The sequence below is a fragment of the Motacilla alba genome, chromosome 2 (assembly GCF_015832195.1).
Source record: "Motacilla alba alba isolate MOTALB_02 chromosome 2, Motacilla_alba_V1.0_pri, whole genome shotgun sequence".
Lineage (NCBI taxonomy): Eukaryota > Metazoa > Chordata > Aves > Passeriformes > Motacillidae > Motacilla > Motacilla alba.
The window spans coordinates 41327767-41351934 of NC_052017.1; the positions used below are offsets into that span (position 1 = coordinate 41327767).

General features: G+C 40.3%; 1 protein-coding gene across 1 annotated transcript in view; it reads left to right on the forward strand.

The window, feature by feature from the left end:
- CNOT10 (CCR4-NOT transcription complex subunit 10) overlaps window positions 1–15285 on the forward strand; it is a 32162-nt gene extending 16877 nt beyond the window's left edge. Inside the window, exons 11-19 of the mRNA XM_038128533.1 lie at window positions 1601–1722; window positions 2315–2491; window positions 5071–5151; window positions 9789–9902; window positions 11272–11402; window positions 12177–12212; window positions 12314–12441; window positions 13597–13672; window positions 14992–15285. Of these exons, the coding sequence (XP_037984461.1) occupies window positions 1601–1722; window positions 2315–2491; window positions 5071–5151; window positions 9789–9902; window positions 11272–11402; window positions 12177–12212; window positions 12314–12441; window positions 13597–13672; window positions 14992–15146 (1020 nt within the window). The 3' untranslated portion in view covers window positions 15147–15285. The remainder of the gene's footprint in view (window positions 1–1600; window positions 1723–2314; window positions 2492–5070; window positions 5152–9788; window positions 9903–11271; window positions 11403–12176; window positions 12213–12313; window positions 12442–13596; window positions 13673–14991) is intronic.
- The last annotated feature ends 8883 nt before the right edge of the window (window positions 15286–24168 follow it).

Sequence of the window (24168 nt, forward strand, 5' to 3'; positions counted from 1 at the left end):
AAGAGTGTTGGGTCAAAACTGGACTGACTGACTGTGATTCTGCATGTGCTACTTGTTGTCAGATTGTCTGAGTTTTATAAAGCACAGCAAATGCAGGAAGAACGGCTTTCTTCATACTAATTTTGCAATTTTCTGTATCAATCCTACTGGGTGCAAGTCAAAAATAGATAAAGAAGACACATCTGATCATCTCTAGTGAAAAGCTGAGTATGAGACTGGATTAGTGGTTTTGTGGCAAAAATCCAAAGCTAGGATTCCATTTACAAAGATAGTGTTTAGCAGTCTGGAAAAGGGAAATACAGATCCTATTTACTGCAGACTAGCTAAAGTAGTAGATTATGCCTGGTTCCTGAGGCTTTCTTCCTGTTATGATGATGTGTGTTGTACCAGAGAGCTTGAATTCATGTCAAAAAACCAGCTTGTTCCCTAAATTTGTAATCTTAAAAGAAAAAAAAAAAACTTTGGATGCTATAAATATTAAAGGCAAAGAGAAAGTATCTTTAAATTGTTAGATTTGCAACATGACAAGTGAGGTCCCAAAGTCAATAATACGTTCAATTTGACCCTGTAACTCAATTTGCAGTAATATTCCTTTATATCTAGCATGGATTCATACTTATGCTCTGAACACCATACAGAAAAGCAATTTCACTCAAGCTAATTTTCACCCACTTTAGCATTTTATAAATATAAAATATAAATGGAAGAAGATTCCCTTTTAAACACCTGCATTTCAAACACCTTTTTTGAAATATGTGCTTCATATCCAAACTTGGTGTATGTATTTTTTATTTGGCAGTAAATGGTACCGTGTCAAAATTTTTACTACTATGCTACTATATCAATCTTTTTTTAGATTCTGATAAATTTTTGAAAAATGACAGCTATGAAAGTCCAGATTTAGGATAAGTTTTTTCTTAAAACTGCAACTCTTAATCACTCACTAAACTTAGCAAGGAAGTTAAGATGGCTCATGGTAAAACTGCCAAACAAACCCCAGTAAACATGGTGTAGAGATAATTCTTGGGACTGACAATTAGGGTACTTTAAATTCATTTGACCCCCAGAATGTGTCTGCATACTCAACAATCCATTAAACAAGTTAATTTAATATATCTTTGCATATGTTGTTGTTCAGCTTTGTGCTCCCCATGGAACAGTTTGGGAGCAGCTTTTCCAAAGGGCGTTTTGAGTGCTGTGTAAGCAGGGAGAGAAGATGGCAAGCGTTACAGTGCCAAGTCTGAATGTTATGTGGCAGATCAAATTATTTCTTTTTAGATATCCTGTCAGTTCTTTTAATATGACTTGGTTCATTGTTCTTTTGCTTTCAAAACAGAGGCGAAACTAGGTCAGTAGGCTATCAGACAAGCTGTCAGAACTAATCTGTGCTTACACTGTGTGCAGTAAAACCCCTCTGCAACACAAAGACAATAGAAGGTGCCTGATTTTTCATTGTACTTTAGATTTAAAACTGTATCCATTATTCTTATATTTTAGCAGGGTTCAAGGTCTTCTTTCAGCCTTCACTTACTTTGTCAAGCTCTCATTCAATAGCCTTGATATTTAAGCTCTTTTTTTTTTTTTTCCTTTTTCCTTTTAGACATCAGAACAAGAGACTAAAGGTCTTCCCAGCAAAAAGGGAATTGTGCAATCAATAGTAGGTCAAGGCTACCATCGTAAGATAGTCCTAGCATCCCAGTCCATACAGAATGTTGTTTATAAGTGAGTATGTTTTCCATGGGTTGTTTATTTTGTTTTTATAGCTTTGTTAAGAATATATATCTGTTTATAAGAGATTTTAAAACGATTGTGGAAAAACTGTTCATTCATGTAGTGAAGAGAGAAGCATGCTAAAGTGCTTGGTGAGTCTTAAACATAATTCTGTGCTTCCTCTGTGATAGCCAGCAGAGGGCTTAACTGTGTGTTTCTTTTAAGTAAATGAGCATTAAAGCTTAAAATTTACTTATCTGAAATTTTATTTTCAGATAGCTGAATCTGCTCTCTTTTTCTTACTTAAGAACATATATTTTCAGTAATCCACTTTAGAAAAATGCAGGAATAATCTAGTTGCTCTGCCATAGAACTTCAGTAAGTGAAATCAAAAATCTAGTGAATCTATTTGGGCATGTGATGTATTTTCAATATGTAAAGATAACAGGATACTACATCTCAATAAATTAAATTTGGTATATTAAAATGTTATTTAACATTTTAGGGTGAAGTTTTCTCTGCATTCAGGTATTTCTGGAGCTCTGCTTTTATTTTTAATTTAGTAGGATTGCTACTTATTGGTCAACTTCTGTATCTCTTTAAGTGATGGGCAGTCCTCAGCAATACCTGTAGCCAGCATGGAGTTTGCAGCGATTTGTCTAAGAAATGCCTTGCTGCTTCTGCCAGAAGATCAACAGGAGCCCAAGCAGGAAAATGGATCTAAAACTAATAATCAGCTGGGGGGAAATACAGAAAACACTGAAAGCAGTGAAGCATGCAGGTAAACAGAATTGAATATAAACCCTTCTTTTTGTCCAGAAGAACTCTGGACCAACATCTGTGTCTGCAAGTTACCTTGTTTAGCCAGCAGAAAAACAGAACATATTTGTAAATTCTCTTAATAATGCTGGTATCAAGGAAATTGTTTAGCTGTTTGTTGTTTAAATTTAGGAATAAAACACTGAGTTGATTCCTCCTGTCCCTAACAACTTTTATTAAATTAGACAGTGAAATTATTTTTTCCCTTGGCCATCTTTTTTTTCTGTGCTGCAAATGTTATGTTTTCCCACACCCTCCTGCTGTGCATATTGGTATTTCTCTAATTGTAAGTGAAGTTTCATGTTACAGTGATTTTTTGTGCGAGCGCACGTGCGCCATGTACTTGATTCAATATATATCTGAATGTCTGGAAACTCAGCTGTAAACATTTCCCCATGATCAGATTTGACATTCATCAGCCTTAGTATGCTTTGTTGTGTTTGCATTAAAATGAGAAACTAGATTTAGTAAGTAAGTAGGAAAGCAGCTTGGAGCTATTGCTTAATAAATCATATTTTGCAGAAAAGAATTTAAGAAAAATCTTTCCTGTCAACAAAATTTCAGAAAAAGTATTTTGTAGACATGTATGTTAAAGGAAGGTGGTTTAATTTATTGCATCAACTCATACATTCTGGACTTCTTTTTGAAGAATAACTTTTGATCATAGTCTGCACTTTCATTAAAGACCATTTTGAAGGTAAATGTTACAATAACTCATCTGGAAAAAGTTTCTGTGGTAGAACTTGAACTACTTAAGAGAGTAATGAAAAAACACACTGGTTTTGTCAGACCTGAGTACAGATAAATGTTAAGAAGATAAGATCCATTTGTCATAAGGCAGGATTTACTGTACACATAGTGTGTTGTGTAGGCACAAGGTGCATCCTCATATATTCTGAGGTTGTGTGCAGATAGACTGTGGCTGGGGGTCAGTGGCTGTTACAGTCTGCAACAATATTTGAAAGCTGCTCTCTATAATCCTAGATTTCCAATTACAATCTATCTTGTCGAGTGACCAAATGATTTATCAAAGTCTGAGGGGGTGGTTGTGGGCTTTTATTTCTGTTTGGTTGTTTGTTGTAGATTCTTTTTTCTTTTTCTCTTTACTAAGGTTGGAGGTTCTCTGGCAAGTGTATATGCAGCCCACTGAGATGAAGCTTCTCTGGTTTAAATGAGACTTCAATTTTAAGCTTTTGGGGCTCACTAAGGGGCAGTAATGAAAACAAAATGGTGGCCCTTACTCAGACAAGACCTTTTTTTGTTTTCTATTGGGGTGGTTTTTGTTTATTTTTGTAGGACTGAGGAAAGGAAAACATGCCCTGTATGGGAAGATCCTTTGCTACCTTCTACTTTCAAAACCAGATGCTTCTTCAGCTGAAAAAAAGCTAAAGAAAGAACTCCCTCATATCTTCCAGCAGTCATTGCCAATTTCAAAATATCCAACAAAGGAGGCTGTTCTTGAATTTCTGTGTCACACTCTGAAAGGTTCTCTAAGGATTTGTTCCTTCTGACAAGGGAACCTCTGTGAGAGAACAGTAAAACATACAGGGCATTTGAAGAAAATCACACTAATTGAACAGGATGGTTTTAAAGCAAATCCCACTAATTGAGCAAGCTGACTCTTAAGGCAGAATCTTCTCTTATTCGCAAGAAAAAAGCAAATACTTTTAGTGGTTAAAGGGTATTTAATTTTTGGTAAAGGCATGAAGTACGTACTCTACAGTAGTACTGACTATGAATTTCCTTGGAGATTTCTGCTGTATATTTTGAATGTTGTGGTTATCTTACCTGTTTGTTATAGACAGACATCAAACTCATAAATTAAGTTCTTGTGAAGTGGACAACAGATTCAGTTTCGATTCTGAATTTTCTTTTAAATCTTTTCTAGACCTTGGTGTCTCTCACTGCCAAGATACAGCCACAAGCTGTCTCTTCAATTCTCATTCCAGGAGGTTCTTTCAGCTTATTGGAGGGTGAAGTTCCATACTTCTTAAATAGAATGAATAATCTCCAAATACTCCCCCCAAAAAACAAGGTGTAATTTTAAGAAAGTGGAATTTTATTTGGACAAAGGAAAAAAAAAAGAAGAGATATTTTGTAATAAAGGGAAGCTAGAAGTCTAAAGGAAGCTGTAGCACTTTTGGGTTATCTTTCTAGAGTATTTATGTAACTAGTTTTTTAGAGGTCTTGAGAGAAAACTAGTTTACTGCTTTTCCTACAGGCTAAAAGTATAGAAGCTACAAATGCATTCTGTGTCACTCCAATTAAAAATGCTTATCCTACACTGAACTTCAAAAATAGTTCAAGGCTGTGAAGAATGGTGTGGGTTGTTTGGTCTGTCAGTCAAATCCTTTCCAGCAAGTGTCCCACTTCTTCCTTCTCAAATAGAATGGTTAGGATAAGAGCGTGTGCTTCAATCTGTGAATAACTTCAACTCCCTCTATTTTAAGCTGCAGAATTTATGTTCTTTTAAATGGAGTGAATAAATACACTGAGAATTTTTTTATTATCTATTATAGTAATACACTGTTTTTATTCTAGCAATAAAAGTCACGAAGGGGATAAATTCATTGCAGCTCCTCCTTCTTCACCTTTGAAGAAACAGGAATTGGAGAATTTAAGGCAAGTAAATAATATAAAATATCCACCATTAAAAAAGCCTCTTACTGCGATGTTGAATTGTAGCTGGTAATCTTTTTTTCAAATGTGTGTGCTTCCTTTCTTCCGGGCTTTGAATCTGAACAAATGGAAACCATCCAGAATTTCAGCTTAGGTAGATCAGTCTGTTTGATTCCAATGTTGTAAGTTTGGTGTTATATATTGGGCAAAGCTGAAAATATCAAGTCTCATAAGGACAAATCTAAAAAGCCTGAGAATGGCTGTTGACATTGGTGGAAGGGGATGGAAATTACTGTATGTACCTTTTCCCTTTAAAGGCACAATAAGGCTAGTTTAGAATTCAGTCCCCACATTATATGCTTGTTGGATGGGAAAAAAAATGAAAGTGGAAAGCAGCATAGCTGCTTTTACCAATGAGAATGGTGTTCCTTTCAGCAGGAATAAATCCATAGTTTGCATAAAATAGAAAGCAAAAATGCCTCTGTCCAGGCATTTGACTTTCTCACAATGGAAAAACATAGGTAAAATTTCACTGTAGATTTCTTATGTGTTCTCAAAGATCCTTAAATTGCCTGTTCAGGAGTCTGAGTGTTCTCCAGATGGAATAACTCACATGTGTGTAAATAAGTATCATGTTATCTGGAGCCTCTTTACTTTTCCTCAACAAGATTATCATTTACTGGCAATGTTAATTATTTCAGGTGGCTTCCAGTCTGTTGAAAATCTCTTACTATAAAGCTTGCACCTGTTTAGAAAAAAAGAAATCTGGTTTAAGTTTCTATTATGGACAAAGCATACAGTAATTTCCCACTTGAACTCTTAGGTAAACATTCTGTTTCAGCCTAACCTCAGGTAACCTATGTTTTATAATGACCAGCTTAACCTTTCCCTTGCTCCACTAGATGTAGCAAATCTTCTTGTACTCATTTAAAAGCACTTCAGGAGGAATCTGTGTGGCGACGTCGATTATTTATTCTGGAGTCGTACAAGAGCGCGCTACTTGAAATAGAACATGCTGGATTAAAAACAGTGATGTGGGTTGCTTGCGGGTTTTGTGGGCTTTTTCTCCTCCTGACTGCTGAAAATGTGGCTGCCACATGTCAAAATTACATGGTGTCACTTTGTGATTTTTTTTAATACATAGTCTTATCTTTCACAATCAGCCGTTGTTATCTGCTGATGAAATCTGACAACATGTCAGGTAAAACTTAGCAGTTCAGCAAGAAGTGAGCTGCTTCTGGTAAAGAGCTTCATATGAGGAAAGGAAAAGCATTGTTTGTTTTTTTTTCACTACATGCTTTGGTTTAATCTAGAGGACTACACATTCCTAGAAAGTGACGCTGCTGAAACGGTTTCTAAGCTTCTGGAGATGTGAATAGCAAAATATGTTGCACTCAAATAGTAGTCCTGTAGCCTTGCTCACTAAGGAGCTAAGTGAGAAAATTGAAATTCTTGTTGAGTCCAGGAAAATTAAGAAAAAAGAATTCTGGATGTTGTTAAGGATTATCCTAAGGAATAGGTATCTGTTCAGTTCTTTCCTGGTAAGTCGCTGGATTGAAAAACCTCTATTGCTTCTAGAGCTGAAAAGGGACTGTGAATGCTTTTTTTGGATGATTTTATACAGTTGCACATCCTTGTAAGAGTTCAAAATGCCTGACTGATCTTTGCCCCTGAACAGTTTTTAAAAGCTAAGAATATCATCTAGAAAAGGTTTACATGTCCTATATATTGCTTGATACTTCTGCACAAATTGTGGACTGGTTGAGTGGACTTTTCTCATAATAAGCAGTAATTAATTTGCAAGATTTTAAAAGCAACAAGCAGAAGTCTGAGGACACCAGTCATTGCTAAGAATTTATGCATTGGAAATAGAAACTCCAGGTTTTTCTTCTGAGTTTCTTCTAAACAATTTTCCTCGCTGCTTCTCATCCTTGGACAAGCCAATTCCCCTGCTCTGCTCTCAGGCTGTGGTATGTTCCACACACCACATCCACCTAACACTGTTTGGATACATCAAGAGAAAAGATGTTCTGGTAGACCACAGTTCGACATTTGGAAAATTTTGTGGATTTTATCGTAAAAGTTGAGGTGGACAGCAACAGACCTTGTTGTAGTCTTTCTCCCTATATTGAAAGTGTTTGTGTGAGAACCTTAATTTTGCCCCTCAAAGCAGATAAAGATAAAGGAATCATTTGATCATTTGTTTTCTCCACGCTTACCCAGTCTTGCCTCAGTTATTCATTTAAAGGTTGCAGTGTTATATTTGGCCCTGTCACAATACTAGAAGCTTACAGTGATTATCACCCATAGCTGTTTCACTCTCTTCTTCCTCACCATTAGCCACTGTGTACTTCTTCCCCCATCTCCTCTTTGCTGGTGCTGATTTTCCCCTTGGAGTAAGCACAGTCTGCATTCTGTATTTCTTAATATTTTGTATTGTTTGCCTGCGTTGAAATATAAAAAGTAGGTATTTTGTATCCATTGTTGGGCTTAGCTATTCAAAATTATTTCACATTAGTGACATTCTCTTAATGGTTTAGAAGTGTCATTTTTGGTGCCTTCATACTAAGTTTTGAAGGACTGGATTTGCTCTGGCTTGCCATTTCCCCGAGAAATAAGGCAAGTCACATGTGCAGTTTGGGTTCCATAAACTTACAGTCTGTGTGGGCTGACAAATCCTGTTGCCTAGACCTACACAAGAGGCTGTTTGACATAATCTGGCAGTTTAAAAAAACATTTTTCTTTTTCCTAGTGCAAAGGCAGTTTTATTTAGGGCATGCGGAGGCTCAGTGATGCTGGAAGTCTGCCGTGCTCAAAGGCGACCTGTGGAGTTTTGTCAGAATCCTGACCGGGGTGAAAAACTAGTTTGTCTTTTCCCTTGTGGTGCAATTCTTCTGCTCCGGTTGGCTGTCAGCTCTCCTGAGCGTTTGGTTCAGCCAACTCAACAATGGATCCAAGTGCAAGAACACAACTGCATGGGAGGAAACCCAGGGAATGTCTTCCTCCTTAGATGGCTGTTGCTGAAGGCTTTTGCCAGCTCTTATGTAGCAGCAAACAGTGACTAGTGCTTAGAGCAGAGGAGTAGGTTTCATCCTGTTGTGTGATTGGAGCATGTGTTGTTTTTGAATTTACACTTGCTGAAACGAAAATAAGCTTTAAAAAAGTTGTGGGAAATGTAACGCACATTGATGGGAAGGGCAGTAATAACCAACTCTGCAGGCCCTGACTTGTGTCTTAGGGTATTTTGCTGGTGACACGCAGCATCTCTGCTGATTTAAAAGCTGTACTTTCTTGAGGTAGGGACAAAAAGAGGTTAGTTAGAAGCAGGCTGTTTTTGCAGAGATTTTGTTTCCCCATTCCATCCCCCTCCCCAGTCACAACCTTTCAGAAATATTTTAGGTTTGGGACTTGAGCTGGGGAAGCTTTCCTCTCCCTCTCTCAAGCTTTTGTATGTGCTCAGATTTGATGTGACATCTGGACACGGTGGAGAGGAAGTGGGGGGTAGGGGAAAACACTGGAGAAGTTTCTTATCCTACTTGTGCATAATTAAGGAGCATGCCTCCTGGGAAAGGGGAATAAAGGCACCCCAGGTCCTGCCATGAATTACATGACTTACTGCTGGACTGAAAGTGGGCTTGACAGTTGCCAGAAGGTTGGCGCAATAATAGCCCGCCTACCAGCGGGAGAGCCGGCGGCTCTCCTCCCATCGCTCCCAACGTGAGACCCCACTCAGAGCATCCACTTGTCCTCCCTGGAGAAGAACAGAGTCCTGCTCACAGCAGGGTGTCGTGGGCAGAGGCTTGTGCCCTGAGGACAAGGCAGCCTGCACTGAAAGATGTTTTACCAAGTGGAAAATATCCCCAAGAACAGTGTTTGGAGAGGGGGGCAGTTATTACAAAGTGTGAAGCTTGGCCTAATGATGGCGTCCTGATGTGGGGTTATTGTTTGAAGATGGAAAATGTGAGTAGTTCAGATTTCATTAAATGAACTGCCAGAGATTTTCTGGTTTTGGAAAGATAAGCAAGTCTGTGATGGCAACAAAATGCCATGGATCACTTAGAGTCATGGCACTGGGTTACAGCCCTCAGTTGAACACAAAACTGGGAATGCCAAATTCTCCAGCGTCTCCCTGTGTACAGACATTGTTCAATAGAAGAGTGAAATATGTTACAGTTTTATTGATAGCTACATAGTGTGTCTGTAGATTGTGTCTTCTAGCAATCGAGAAATCTGCTACTCTTCCCTATCACAGAAGGTGAGGGCAGAGGAGTACAAAATGAGAGTCCAAGGCAAGACCAGTAACAAGAGTGTGAGAAAGGGAAACTGTCCATGAGAAAAATGCCATATGGTGAAGTCCATCTTTTTTTAGTCTGTTATTTGTGATGAAAACTGCAAAATCTTACTGAGCACACCATGGTGATCCTTGGTTTATATTGATAAGACAGTTGAACCCATAAATAATGAAAACTGACTATTTTACTTCATAGTTAGATGGGAAGTCATTATTGAAAGTTTCATTTATTTCTTTAGCACTAAACAAGAAATGAGATTTAACAGGTGTATTTGGAATCACAGAATTCTCCATTTAATATATTGACTCTCTCCCCCTCCCCCCTTTTTTTTTGTCTGTTTCCTTCCAGGTGCTCGATCCTTGCGTGTAGTGCTTATGTGGCTCTGGCTTTGGGGGATAACCTTATGGCATTGAATCATGCAGATAAACTTCTGCAGCAACCAAAGCTCTCAGGGTCTCTTAAGTAAGTCCGATGGGGTCATTTCTTCTTTCTCAGCCCTGTTTTTTGCTGGACAGTTCTGAGTTGAAGCTTCCAATGTCTGTAGTTGCTTGCCAAATCTGTGTCTGATGCAAAGAATTGCTTGGCCTACTTCTGTTCTTGTTGAAGCCCTGACTAAATGTCCATTGACACACAGGAACATGAATTCCCTCCTTTGTGTATGAATTCCACATAATTTGGAATCAGTTGCTGCTTTTGTTACTGTTTCTCCAGCTCTGGGTCCCATGAGGCAGCAGGACCATCAGGTCTCTGTCATGATTCACTGCATGGTTGCACATGCTTGGCACAGCACAAGGGGCAGGGATGTGCAGCTGTGGGTAGCCAACAGCAGCCCAAACCCACACAGCTGAAAGGTTACTTATGAAACTACAGCCTCTATGAAACTACAGCCTCAGAGGGGAAGGTTTGCTCAGTCTCTCATGGTAACATATCCTGTGTGTGCAGGGCTGTCACTTCACCTGCTACTGCTGCTTATGTAGGTTCCATTCTTCAGTTTCTCTTGTTCACCTCTCATTTGGCACTGTATTTTTTGGAAGGATATTCAAAGTGCATTCTTTTTCTACCCACCAGTTCTCATACAACTCTACAAATTCAAAGAAGGCAACTTTAGTCCTATCCTTCTGACACTGTGCATTTAATGCACAGAATAAAGTATAGCAGAGGTTTTTACAGTAGTAATACTTTTTAAAACTGGTAATGTACTTGTGGAAGGCAAGGAAACTCATGCTTATTTTTATATGCTGGCACCATGCTTTTAACTGGTCCATGCCACTTGAATTCTTTGGCTTCTGTTCTTCACACTACTGCAGCTCATCCTTTTGCACAGTCATTGTATTAGCAAGATCTTCGAGGAGTTTGCAAGTTAACACATAATTTTGCATTACTGTTATGTAATGAAAGAAATGCTAAATAACAGGTCTTTTGCAAAGACAAAGAAATGTGTATCTTGGTCCCAGGAAAATAGCTTTATTTTTATTGAATGTAAAATAATGTAACACTTTAAATTGTAGATTTATCCATATTCTGGGGTGGCTTTTCTTAATTCTCTGAATAAGGCCCCACCAAGGTACTTTCTCTGTGGAATGGAAACTCCTGTGCATGGATGAATTGTCATTATTCAGGTGTGGAATTTTTTTATAACTTTAGTGCCTAAAAGCAGTCAGTGGTAGAACTGGGTATTCTGACGATACTTTGTGAGCAAGTTAACTTCCATGCTATTGTTCCCAGTAATAGTTCCCATGTGCTCACATTAAAAACTGCATTGTTTGTCTCTCATAACAAACTGTGGGGATTGCTGTGCTGACATTTGTACCCTGACCCTTTACTGTTGTAGGTTTCTCGGGCATTTGTATGCAGCAGAAGCTCTCATCTCTCTAGACAGAATATCTGATGCCATCACTCACTTGAACCCTGAGAATGTCACTGATGTTTCCCTTGGGATCTCTTCAAATGAGCAGGATCAAGGTTAATGCATCCACACTTCATTATAACTGGTTCTGCTTTCAGCTGCCTTCCTCCTGTAACTTTGTAGACACAAATGTAATGATGATTAAGACATTTTGTTTTAAGACCTGTAGGTTATTGCAGGGTGCAGGAGGGTGTTGTTTGTGTTTTTGTTGTTGTGTTTTTACTTTCCTGGCTTCAGTTCCCACTTTGTGTTTGGCGTGTCTTTTCCTTGTTTGTCATTCCTATGAGGTGGATAATTCTGTAGCATTAATAGGGCTGTATATTGTAGTATTCTGACTTGTTTGAAGGAAACTTTTGAAAGCTGCTTTTGATAAATGTGCTATTATGGTTAAGTTTGGGTTGAATGTCATTCATCTCTTCCAGCTTTTTGGTCTTTAAACCAGGCTTTGTCATACCACTGCAGTCTACTGTTGTGAGATAAAGGAGTGAGGAGAACTTAGTTAATCTGTATCTTAGTCCTCTTGTTGGGAGCGTATATTCTGTTAGAGAAAAGTACTTCAGGACCATCTGTATAGTGGAGTCTACAGCAGCTCTGATTCCAGTGACATGCCTGCAGTTTAAACTCACTGTACTCATCTGCAAATCTAAAAGCACCACAGTAAAGATAGGAAGTCTTGAATGATGTAAACTCTTGAGCAAACTGATCTGTTTGCCTTCTTTAATGTCAGACTGTGAAGAAAGCAGAAAATTTGTATCTTTGTATTATTTTTGTAATAACCTTTTAAAAAGGTCACAGAACATGATGTGTTTGTGTTTGTTTTTTCTTTGCAGGGTCTGACAAAGGAGAGAATGAGGCAATGGAATCTTGTAAGTACCAGCCACTGTATTCAGCAGAGTACAAGAACTTACTTGGCCAGTTGAAATAAAAGTGTAAGGAAAAAAAGAATTTTATTTTCTTTTAATTGCAGCTGGCAAGCAGACACCACAGTGCTACCCCAGTTCGGTCACGTCTGCTCGAACAATGATGTTATTTAACCTTGGAAGTGCTTACTGCTTGAGGAGTGAATATGACAAAGCTCGAAAGTGTCTTCATCAGGTATGAAAAACAAATCTCAAGGCAGCTTTAGGAACAAATGTACTTCCTTCAAAGTGCCATTCAGATCACAGTGAATTCTGGTGATTTCACAGCCCAGGCTGTGAAATTTGCAGACCCTGCTGAGATGGTGGCTTTTGCCTGGTTTTATGAACCAGTCTCTATTAAAAACAAAATTAATTCCAAATTTCTTACTTGTGTAAAAAGTTCAGTACCACTATAGGCAGCATTTTATTTTCCGTAGGTCATATCAGAGCAGTGGAAGATGGCTGGGAAGCCTTTCCACGTTTTTTAAGTTAACTTGTTTGTTTGAGTTTTTTGTGGTCTTTTTAATGGTCTAGTAGTAATTGTTATAATTCAGGGAAGATTTTCTGCCTAGTCATTTAATAACTTACCATCAGAACTATTATCATTAGGGCTGTGAGAACAAACTGCAATTCTGCTGGAAGCATGCTCCTTGTCTGCCTCTTGTCCCAAGAATTCTCAAGTACTGCTTTTGAAATGCTGTCTCCACCTAGTCTGTGTCACGTCACTTCTTGATCTTTTTCATGGCTGGGACCCATCTCTTTCAGTCATGATGTTTCTCTTTTTGCAGCCACTCCTGTCTGTCAGGAAGACTGCTTGGATGCATTGTTGAGCTACAAACTGAAACAGCAGCATCCAAATTACTTCACAGTAGTTTGTATGTGAACAGGTTAAAATTCTATGAGGCTCTCAGCTACTTAAGGCCACCCATGGATGTAAAATACAGTGGGGCTCTGCATCGGCAATAAATTCATTGACTTCATAGCTGAAACATGGTTGTATATGGAAAGTTAATGAACAATCCTTGTTAACTTTGTATTCTGTACTTTGGAGCAGTGGAGGTTACCTTCTTCACCTATCACCTCACCAGGAAACCATGCTAGGCTGGCCCAAGAAATACAGATCCATATGAACATAAGCACACAGCAGATGGTCCTGCTAATTAGTGTGAAACAATCTTGCTATGTAGATAATTTTGCAGTCTCTCCTTGCATGCTTAAAACTGATGGAGTGTATGAGTTTGAAAAAAAATCTGGTCTTAGTTGATGAATTGATCTTGTCAAGGGGCACTTTCTTTGTTCTGCATCTTTCTCTTAAGCACTTTTTCTCTCCACCCTCTTCTTTTTCAATAAGGCTGCTTCGCTGATCCACCCCAAAGAGATCCCTCCAGAGGCCATCCTGCTGGCTGTGTATCTTGAATTGCAGAACGGTAAGTGGGGGATGTTCCAGCAACCTAAGTCTGGGATACAAAGGCAGGAGAGCAGCACTCATCATTCCCCTCTATAGAGAGAGCTGTGCCAGTATTTTGAACAATACCCTTTAGGCCCTGCCCCCATCCTACCCTGCTGTGGATCCATGTATGTGCACCCTCACTTCCATAGTTCATTGCCATCCTGTTCTTACACACTCCAGGCCTCCTAAACATTCATTTCCTGAGCTGAAGGTTTCTATCTTAGTGCAAAAGGCAGCAGTCTTGGATAGGCTCAGTAAAACTCTTGATGAAGTTTCTGCTATAAATAGGGTTTGAAAAGCTTTCTCCATTAAAAGGCAACCACTAAGCTCTACATAATGGGCAACTGGAAAGGTTTCACTTGAATTCTGCAGTGTGAGCAGACTGGTGCAGCTGCTGCTTGAACCTGTCATGGTTGCAGACCTGTGCCCCTTGGGGGGCACTTCATAGCCAAGTGTGAAATGTTCTGTGTGCCTGTTCCCCTTCAGTGATGTTGCACTGCAGGCAGGCAGAGGATTTGAACATTTGCATTTAGAATTGAGACTTCCACAATGCTTTTCTTACGTAGATGTTTCTAAATTGGAGTTTTGGAAACCTTTATTTCTGCAACAAAGATGTACAGAGCAGAAGAGAGTAGAAAGTGGGATTTACATCCCTCACCCTCTTCTAAGTACACAACTAAAAGAGGCTAAGGACAGTTTTTGTTCTATAAAGACAACAAAATGGTGCATCTCTTCTGAAATGAAAACTTCAGGGAAAGAAAATTATAAGGGAAAAATACTCTCCTCATAACTCAGTGCCTTTTCTCCTGTAATTTTACAAGTTTAATTTTTAACAAAGAGTAAGTTTTCCATGTCTAGTGGTAGTTGTTTGATGGACCATACATACAGTTGAAAATCAGATTTCTTCTTTTGAAAACATCTTTTATCCCCTCAGCATTTGCATTACTGGCTGCAGTGTCACTGTGTGAGGGCATTTTGTGTGAGATCTAGAGCCTCACAGTGCAGCTGGGAGCGGTGACCTTTGGGAAATTAGAAGGTGCTTTGGCATCTTCCAGCTCTGAGGTAAAAGCTTGATGTCTTCAGCTAAGAATAGGTGGACTCAATCAAAATTAATTTTTTTCAAATTTCCTGTTGTCTACTGCTTTTCCTATCTGTGCCAGCATTGCATTGGAGGGGAAGGACCACTGGTGTACCTGGCCTGGGCCCAGGGCTGGCTCATCAGCTCTGTCCCTGAACAGTAATTCATATGCCATTAAATGGTATTTTGGGTTTTTTTAATTGAAACTTGTCTTGTAGGTAACACGCAGCTGGCACTGCAGATCATCAAGAGGAACCAGCTGCTCCCTTCTGTGAAAACACTCTCTGACATGCGGAAAAAGCCTGTTTTCCAGCCAGTCCACTCCATCCAGCCCATTCAGATGCCAGCTTTCACCACTGTTCAAAGGAAGTGAGGGTGTGCTTGAACCTGCTGCTGCCCTGGTCAGGGGGGCTTGGGATTTTGTATATTTTTTTAACCTAGGACACCTGAATACCCCAATTGCTGGAGTGTGTTTGTTTATGTAAATTTTTAATAAAAGATGTAAACCAAAAGACTTGTTTGTAAAGGTTATTTAATGAAGGATGGGAGGTTTGAATGGGAGTGGCAGTTTCTTTACAAAAAAAAAAAAAAAAATCCAAATGTGTAATTCAGCTCATTTTGAAGAGAATAGAGGGGAGAGCAGTGGGTGGAGAAAACCATTTACCTGAAGTAAAGTCCTGCTGAAGGAGCAGTTGAACTGTTTGTTGGCTGCTGTTTTGACATATGTCGTGCTCTTCCTCAGCAAAGAGGGAACCTGTTTCTGGGTTGGTATTTTTGTTGTTGTTTTTTGGGGGTTTTTTTTTGTCTTTTTGATTTTTTTTCCTCTCCCTGGTTTTCCTTTGCCCAACAGAATGGTCTAATGGTGCAGCTATGAAGGAAGCATGGATCTGGCTATAAGAAAAAGGTTGGGGTTGGAGGGGTTTTTTATAGTTTTTTTTTTTTTTTTGTGGGAAGCAGGGGATGAGGTGAGTGGGAGGTTTTCTTGGGTGTTTTTGATGGGGTTTTGGGGTTTTTTGGTGGGTTTTTTTTTTTTTGGCAGGGGCAAGGGGATTGTGGCAGTTTTTAAATCTAGCTTCCAATGTAGAGGAATATGTCTCTGTAACAAAAAAACAAAAAAAAAAAACCAAAAAAAAAAATTGCCTTTTACTCAAAGGAAGAGGGACCATAATCAAGGATCTTCTGATTACTTACTGTGAGCACAGGAGAGGAGAAGAGGTATAAGATAATTGGAGCCCAGCACTCCTCTCACAGTCCCTCCAGGGCTGTTTTGTGCCATTTCAGCTATCCTGATAATCTCCAGGGTAGAGCTGAGCTACCACCTTATCTCCCTGTGCTGCTGGCATTGTACTTTGCCTCCAGCCAGCACCAAAAGGTCACTTCTCCCAGCAGCACCTTGGATGCAGGGCCTGCCCCTTCTGCTCTCAGTACCGTGTGTGTGGGGGAATGCAGATGTGTCCAGGAGAGGAAGGCAGCAAGATTTGTATCCATCACCTTGGAGAAGCCAGCTGACAGAAACAGTACAGCAAATGTATTCAACAATGTGCAAGTTGTGGAGTGAGCACAGGTGTGTCTCCAGCAGGAAGCAGGACAGCAGCAGCTTGAGACCCGCTACTCTGTCTCATGTCAGATCAGTCCTTTCAGAATACAACCCAGTAGCTGCCTCTTTCAGTGATTTTCTATCACTGCAACGCACCCTTGGCCTCAGGTAGGGGCAAGCAGTTTAGAAACACAAGTAATAAAAATGTATCGGGAGTAAGTTGGTAGCGATCACCTTTCTGAAAGAGAGAAGAAAGGGAGCTGACAGATCTTTCACCTCAGAGTACACTGACCGATTAAATACAAAAAGGTTCAAGATGCTCCCTGTGTGGTCCCGGGCCCTGAATAGAGAAGATTCTTCCCCGCCCCCCCAGGAATGCGGGGCATTCACATGCAAAAGATGCTCTGGCCGTGCCCGGGCTCGGTGAAGGATGCAGTTGTTTCCCAGATAAGGCACATCTTATCGCAGCCGCGATTGCACGCGAGCCGAGCCGCAGCCTCCGGGCCCGGCCCCGCTGCCCTGAGCGGCTCAGCCCCCGCAGCAGCTGCGCCGCTCGCCGCGCACTGCCTCGCACGGAGGGACGGGCGAGTGGCGAGGAGGGCTCTCAGCTTTCAGCGTTTGCTGTTAACAGAAAGGAAAAATTAAATATCATAACCCATCAAGGGAGGCAGCGGCCAAGGACCTGGCTTCTCCCTTCAATCCTTTTAATCTCTGGTAGGATAGAAGTGAAAGTCAAGTAAAACGGTGAGCTGTCCTTCGGTAGAAAAACGGGCAGCATGAGCAGCCCAGGCTCAGCAGTGGGCTAAGTTAAACCCAATAATGCTCAGCAGTTGGTTCGGGCCCCTTCCTGAAGGAAAGGGTACCTGTCCCTCTCCCCCACTCTCCCCTTACCTCCAGGATCGCCCGTGCAGCAGCACACTGGCCCATAGTCCCACAGCAGGAGAAAGGGGTGCGTTCCCTTTTCCCCCACCACACAGCACAGGCCTTGCTGCTGCCTCGGAACTGTTCCTGCACCGTGCCCGTGGCCACTGCTGTTAACTTTACCTCTGCCCCTGGCCCGGTGCAAAGGCTGGACAGCACTCATCCAGCAGTGTCCTGAGCTACCTGCTGGTGTTCCGGCAGCTTTTGGGTAGCAGCTGTCTTCAGGGAGAGGGCACAGAGGAGCCAAGGGAATAGAGGAACACAGGAAGCTGGACAAACTCGCACCTGGGCAGCCTTTGTCTCCACCTCCACAGGGCCTTCTCCCTCCCTTCCCACTTGAAGTGATCTCTGTACCCCTGACATGTTGCTAGCTGCTCCAGCAGGAAGAAAGCAATGGCCTGGTGAAGGATTTTGATGAATGGTGCTGAGAGCCTCACAGTTGTACAGGCCCAGAAGGCATCTTGGCTTTGAAAAGCTAAAGCAGCCAGCATTTCCAGAGCCTGGAATCCACCTCCACTGCTGCCCATGCTGGGAATTCGGTCAGTGGCTTTAATTCTCAAACCTCACTTGAAGAGCATCTTCCTATGCTCTCCATTTATTTTCAAACCCTTTCCAAGGTAGTGAGGAAAAATGGCAGCTTTCCACTAACCCAACTTTTGTTGACAGCCTGCCCTGTAAGACGCCAGAGAGACTTATTAAAATGCTCTGGTGGCTTTGCTTTACACTGCCATGCAGAAGCATTCTTTCTGTGGCCAAGGTGAAGGAAAGGAAACCTAGAAATGGACCTAAAAAAGTTAAACCAGAAACTTCCTGGCAAAATATTGAGAAAAAAAGATGGGAGTTTAAAACAGTGAGTTCAGTGTCACAACTCTTTTCTCCAGTCATGACAATGAGGACTTTTCTAATAACACAGACAACTAGGAGGGGCCTTTTCTTTTTGCATCCTGATAGAAGAGAAGGCTTTTCCTGGGTGGTACAGAAACACACACACACAGAGTTGCCGTGAAAAAAACCTCACATTTATTTGATTAAACAAAAATAAAATAAACTGCATAGGAACATTTTAAAGTCCAGAGAGACACTGACTTTGTTTTAAGGCTGCCAGTAGCTGATACATCGTCTCCTTGCTACATCCTTCAGCCTTCCCTATGGACCACAAAGATACATTCAGAAGCCTCCATTAACACAAGGGTTCTAACATTTTGTTCACTTATTCTATGTAAAAGTTTGCACATAACCTGTCATGCTTTCTTGTCTGCAGTACTCAACATCTGACGACAAGTAAAAATTGTATCAGTTTTTGTCCAAGTAGAAATGTGATGCCCTTTTTGGAGCACGGCAATTTTTGTCACAGCCTGACATGTTTTCAATTACACACAAAAGCTCTCAGCAGCTCATTAACACTGTCTGACCGCCTTTTATTATTATTAGGAGAGCAGCACGATTAGTTACTAAAGCAGAAAAGAAGTAACAGAAGAGGAAACTAAGAAACCAAATCAACTCAAGCTGCCCAACATCCAAAGAATGACAAGATCAGCCTGGATCCCGATGCAAACCTGCGCTGAGGCAATGCTACTCATAAATCAGTAGTGAAAATTTTGTAAGATGGGGCATACATACATCTACAGCCAATTTTTTGGAAAAAAGAGAGAAAAAAAATGTTTGACATCGGTTTCACGGGGCTGAGCTTCATTTTGTTCAAGGCTTGCAACTTCTATTTTAGTTAAACTGCAGGCATGTGTTTCACACTCTCAACTCCTCCAAGGACCTGTGCACAAAGCGAGCAGGGCATGACAGGTAATGCACAGTACAAACAAGAGTCACAGAAACCCCCACCAACTCAGGTGACTAAGCAAACCTTACAAACTAGTTAAAAACCTCTTAGTCATTTTAGAGAAAAAAAAAAATCGAAACAGAACAAAAAACCCCCACTAAAAACTCCTCAGAAACAGGCATCTCTCTCTCTCTGAAGGAAAAACTACTACATAGTCTGAAAAGTACTCTATAAACCTATAAAAGGACTTTTTTTTTTAACTAGTCTGGTAGTTCCAAAGGAAGTTACTTAACTACATCAGTACACAGACACGTAACATTCAGTCAGTAAGGCTCTATGAAAAGAGCTTAAAAAATTATCTACCTGAGTTTGTAAGTTGATACAATCATTAATAGAAGGTCTAAGACCATGCAGGTACACAAAGCATTTTTAGAACCATTATTGGTTGAACAATGATGGAAAAGATGCCAGTCTGGCTTGTTAACCCGTAAGATCACTTAGAGACATCAATGTACATTTCCCACCATAACATTTACCAAACCCAACACAGCCTATTGTTATTAGGGGTCTCCTGTACCCACTTCTGCCACCCCTTAATATGAGCTGGGGAGGAAAAAGGACTTCTTTTCCCTCCAATAGAGTAGTCTGAAAATATGCTTCAGCAACTCAACTCCACAGGTAAAATGGAGCATGTTGCACGTCACTATTTAACCTGCCTAAAACCCCAAGACACTGGTTTTAAACTGCCTTTCCTGAGTATGTCTGAACCTAAGCTGCCCTCCGGGAATAGGAACTTGATTGCTTTGTCATGGTGGAAAAAATTCCATTGAGTCAAGCAAGCTACTAATACAATCACCAAGTCAATAAAATAAAAAACCAGGACCTTATTCCCTTAAAGCATTTGGTATAGCATTGTGTTTACAGCAATCATAACACCAGTCGTCCCAAACAGGACACATTGGTAGGCATGCATAAAAGTTTTTCTCTTGTAGAGAGAAGACCTAAAGGTCTTAAGGACATAAGAACACTGCAAATGAACATGAAGTATGTCACGTCAGCCAGTAGTGTCATAATACTGAACAAAAGTTTACACTTCCATACCTCGTAGTGAAACCAGAACAAACTCGGAAGCATTTCAGGTCTCAGTCCAGTTTGCCTGAACATTTGGTTTTATTTACAGATTCTCTAGCAAGGGCAGCTTAATATCTCCATAGGCAGGCAGCAAAAACGAAAGCAAACAAAAGCAAGCAGTCACCACGTAGCACACACTTAGTATCTCTGTTTCACTTAAAATGCTTTTCCAACAGGCAGGATGAATCCTTCCTCCAGGCAGATTCTCAACTATTTCCCAAACCTGTATGATGCTAAATTGAGGTAGATGATTTACTTCTGCAAAGTGAGGTAGAACTTCAAGCAAAAGATAGTGGCATCTCTAGTTGTGCATTTTGTACCACAGCAAACTGGGTTTCAAACTCCCAAGGACTCAAAGACCAAAGGTACAATATTTGTCTAACTCAAGTACCAGTGTTCCTTTTTTATACAGTTCCAAACTGTTTGTCTAAATATCTCTACTTTTAAATACCCTATTACCTTTTGGCACCATTTGGCTTACACTCCTTTAAAAAATAAACAAAACTTTGGCACAATATTTTTTCAAACTAGAACTGAACAAAGAAATCTTATGATCAAAGTTATGGCAAGATGAGTCTATAAACCTGCTCTCTTCAGAAATCAATTTTGGTTTAACTGTAACGTAATGGATTGGGCCCACTCTCCTTCAATTCCAAGGGAATCCCACATCCAAGTAAGTGGACTTGTTCTTTCTCCCATGTTGGTTATGTCTGGCCCTAACACACATTAGTTTTCAGGAGTTATCTTCCTTTCCTTGCTTTCCTTAAAAGTTTCAGGTTTATGGGCCTCCTTATATAAGTTATATTTAATATGTACTAAATCAAAAGGAGCAAGTTATGTGAAAGACCTGCATTATCAAATACTGAATCTGCTTCAGTTTGCTACTAAAGTTCCTGCTTAAATAATTCTGAGAAAGAAAGGACAAGATTGCTTTATATGCTGAGCACCCAAACCAGCCACACTGATTGCTGATAACATTTTGTCAAGCAAAAGGTTTACAGAGAGCCACTGGTTTAACCTGGCATAGAGAAAATCCTTTGGGAGTTCAAGTAGACAGCTCTGTCCCCCACATTTGCTGTTCCCCAATGAAGAGGCACACACTCACTTTACCCTTCTCCAGGCCATCTCCCCTAGTTCAGAAGGTTACTCCGAATGCTTGTTTGGTTTGCAATCCAGCTTCCAAGCCTTGCTTTTCCTCTCTGCATGCATGTACGTTATGATACTGGGGCATTAACCTGAGAACATGCATGGAAAAGCAGAGCAAGGTTGGAATCTCATTTACTACTTTTTAATAAGCCTCTATGGGGCATCTGATGTTGGCATTGTATATTAGCACTACTTTTTTTCATTGCATATAAAACACTCCATTATATAAGCTACACTACCACTTTTCAATGAGACCAAGTGTGCTTAGCACTATCTATCACAAAGATAAGGAATTCTTTTGGGTAGCTAAATAGTAGTGTTTTTAAAACGAAAAAGCTCCCCAACAACATGAGGTCAAAACACTCAAGGTTCGGTTTGCAAGCAAATCCCACTGAGTTAAATAGACAGCAACATAGAAAGAGTTTAAGTCATTCCTCTTCCTGACTGAGCTGGGCTGGGGGGTTGTGCAATGGCTCCATTCAAAAAGCAAAGGGCAACTTCAGTGTCTGTCACCTTCCACACAGTGCAGGCTGGGGGGGCAAAACGTTCCCCCAGTTCAACACAATCCTGACTGCACACTTAACCTTTTTTTTTTTTTTTTTTTTTTAATGCCTGGAAAAATAACTCCCTTCTAGCCACAGAGAAGGGCAAACCCCACAAGCATTTAAGCACAAGAGCATTTCTAGGACACTTCAACACTGTCAGCCACTCTGGTCAAAGTATTTAGAGACCTGGCATTTTCATTAAGACATGATAGGATAAATGCAAGGACACTGCAGACTGAACATTAAAGCTTTTTAAACCACTATTCTTTGGTATCTAGATCTTGCAGGCTATTAGTTTTCACAGCCCAAGTTGCAAATAATCGTTGGGCTGAATAATACAAGACAACCACGGATATCTGTCACAACTGTAGGCCACCCCCAAGAAGGGAGGCGTGCACACAGGCAGAACTTGTGAAACTCGAAGGTAAACTAGCTCTCTCTGATACATGTTTTGTGTGGCCACAGAAATTTAATGACAGACATCTCTAGAAAAGATTATCCTTTCAAGACTGTTTTTAAACCATGCCATCCTAAGATTAAGCCTAACTGAAACACACTGCTTTGAAGAGTTTGCTTCCTTGAGGCTTTGGCTGAAAGGCAGCACAGTTGTTTTATCCCATTTAATTTAGGTGGTTTTCCTCACCCTTCTTTTGAAAGAGGTTTTGCCATCTCATGAATCTTTCTTGTCTCTTTCTGGTCCTTTAGTTTAAGCCTCCTCTAAAGTGGCAGCTCTCTCCGTCTGCACACATCATTGGTATTTCTACAAAACTCAGAAAGTTAACACTCCTTGGAGGGGAAAAGCAGCAAGAAGGAAAGTGCACCTTGTGATTTCTCACAAACTTCTAAAGAACCTTTCAACCTCAGGTCACTTTTGTGCATGGTGGCTGGCAGAGAGATGAACCCTTTCCTTGCAGGATGGTTAAGGCTCTTCAGACTTTTTGACAACGACCACATTTACATTTCAAAGATCTTCTCTTGCAAACAGTAAGGTAAATCCCATGGCATTTCTAAACTCAAGAGTACTGACACGTGAGTTTTATCCATTGCAGAGAGCAATAAGAGCCCTCTGTTGCCCACTTTAAACAATTCTTGTTTGCCAACACCAGAGGGTGAAGCTACAGGTCTGCAGAGACCATATCTGCTTGAACAGCTAAACTGGAATGCAGGAAATTGAAGAATAAAACAAAATCCTTCCAGGGACTCAAAGTCACATTTTGCTAAAGAGATCTCTATTCTTCCCAAAAGTTTCTGCTTCTCAGAACACCAGTTTCTATATCCCCGAAAGGGCAAACTTCCCCCTGCCTCCAAGCTTTTAAGGATCATATACATTAATTTTACACAGAAGTCTTTGGTACTGCCCTGGGAAAAAAAGCAGCAAAGTTTCACCTTGATGCAGTTTGCCTTTAGCTGGTACTGGTAACTCTTCACTTGGACCTGTAGCTAGAGATCCTGCAGCAGGGAGCTCCAGGCCCACCCCACCCACTCTAAAAGCTACAGTAGCTATTCCCAAAATCTTCAGTCCAGCCCTCTGGGGAAGCCAGAAGACAAAAAATAAAAAAAATAAAAAAAAAAATCAGTGATAGAGTTATTGCAATCCTCTCTGAACAAAAAACTCCAAAACAAAACAAAACAACTGTTGACTTCTCCAAATCACACCCTGAATCTCCAAAGCTGTGCTTATTTCTTACTTTTGGAAAAAGGTACCACTTCTAACAAATTCAAACATTATTCCCTTAAGGTTTCTCTATGGGAAGGGGCAAAAAACACTAAGTCATTTCACAAGAAAGTAAATCAAAAGGGTTCGATTTTCCCTGTTTCAATGCTCCTCCTAACCTCTTCCGTTACCTAGATTAGGGGCACTGATAAAAAGAAACAGTAACTTTTTTGAAACTAATTTAGCTTTCAGGTGAAAAGAGGTAAAAATTAAATTCTCAATGACAAGATGTACTAAAGGAAGCCTTGCTTTTTATCTAAACTTTACAATGACCACACTAAGCCACTAAAATGAACAATTTGGTTTAAACTTAAAGAATTTTTGTGCATTTTCATCAGCTTCACTTTGTGCTGTTAAATTACTGTGTTTCAGTAAAAAAATACACAGAAATGCCAAAAAAGATGCAAACTCGCTCTTCCTGGCGAGTGAATCTCACTCACTTTCATAAAACGTTCTAAGTTGTCTGGGAACAAGATGCTGTGCTCGCCAGTAAATCAAACACACTGAGGTATAAAAAGGAGAACAGGAAAAAGTTCTCTGCTGCAGCAGCAATGAAAAAAAAAAACAACAAAACAACAAAACCAACAACAACAACAAATGTCCCTCCCTCCCATGTCCCCACCCACA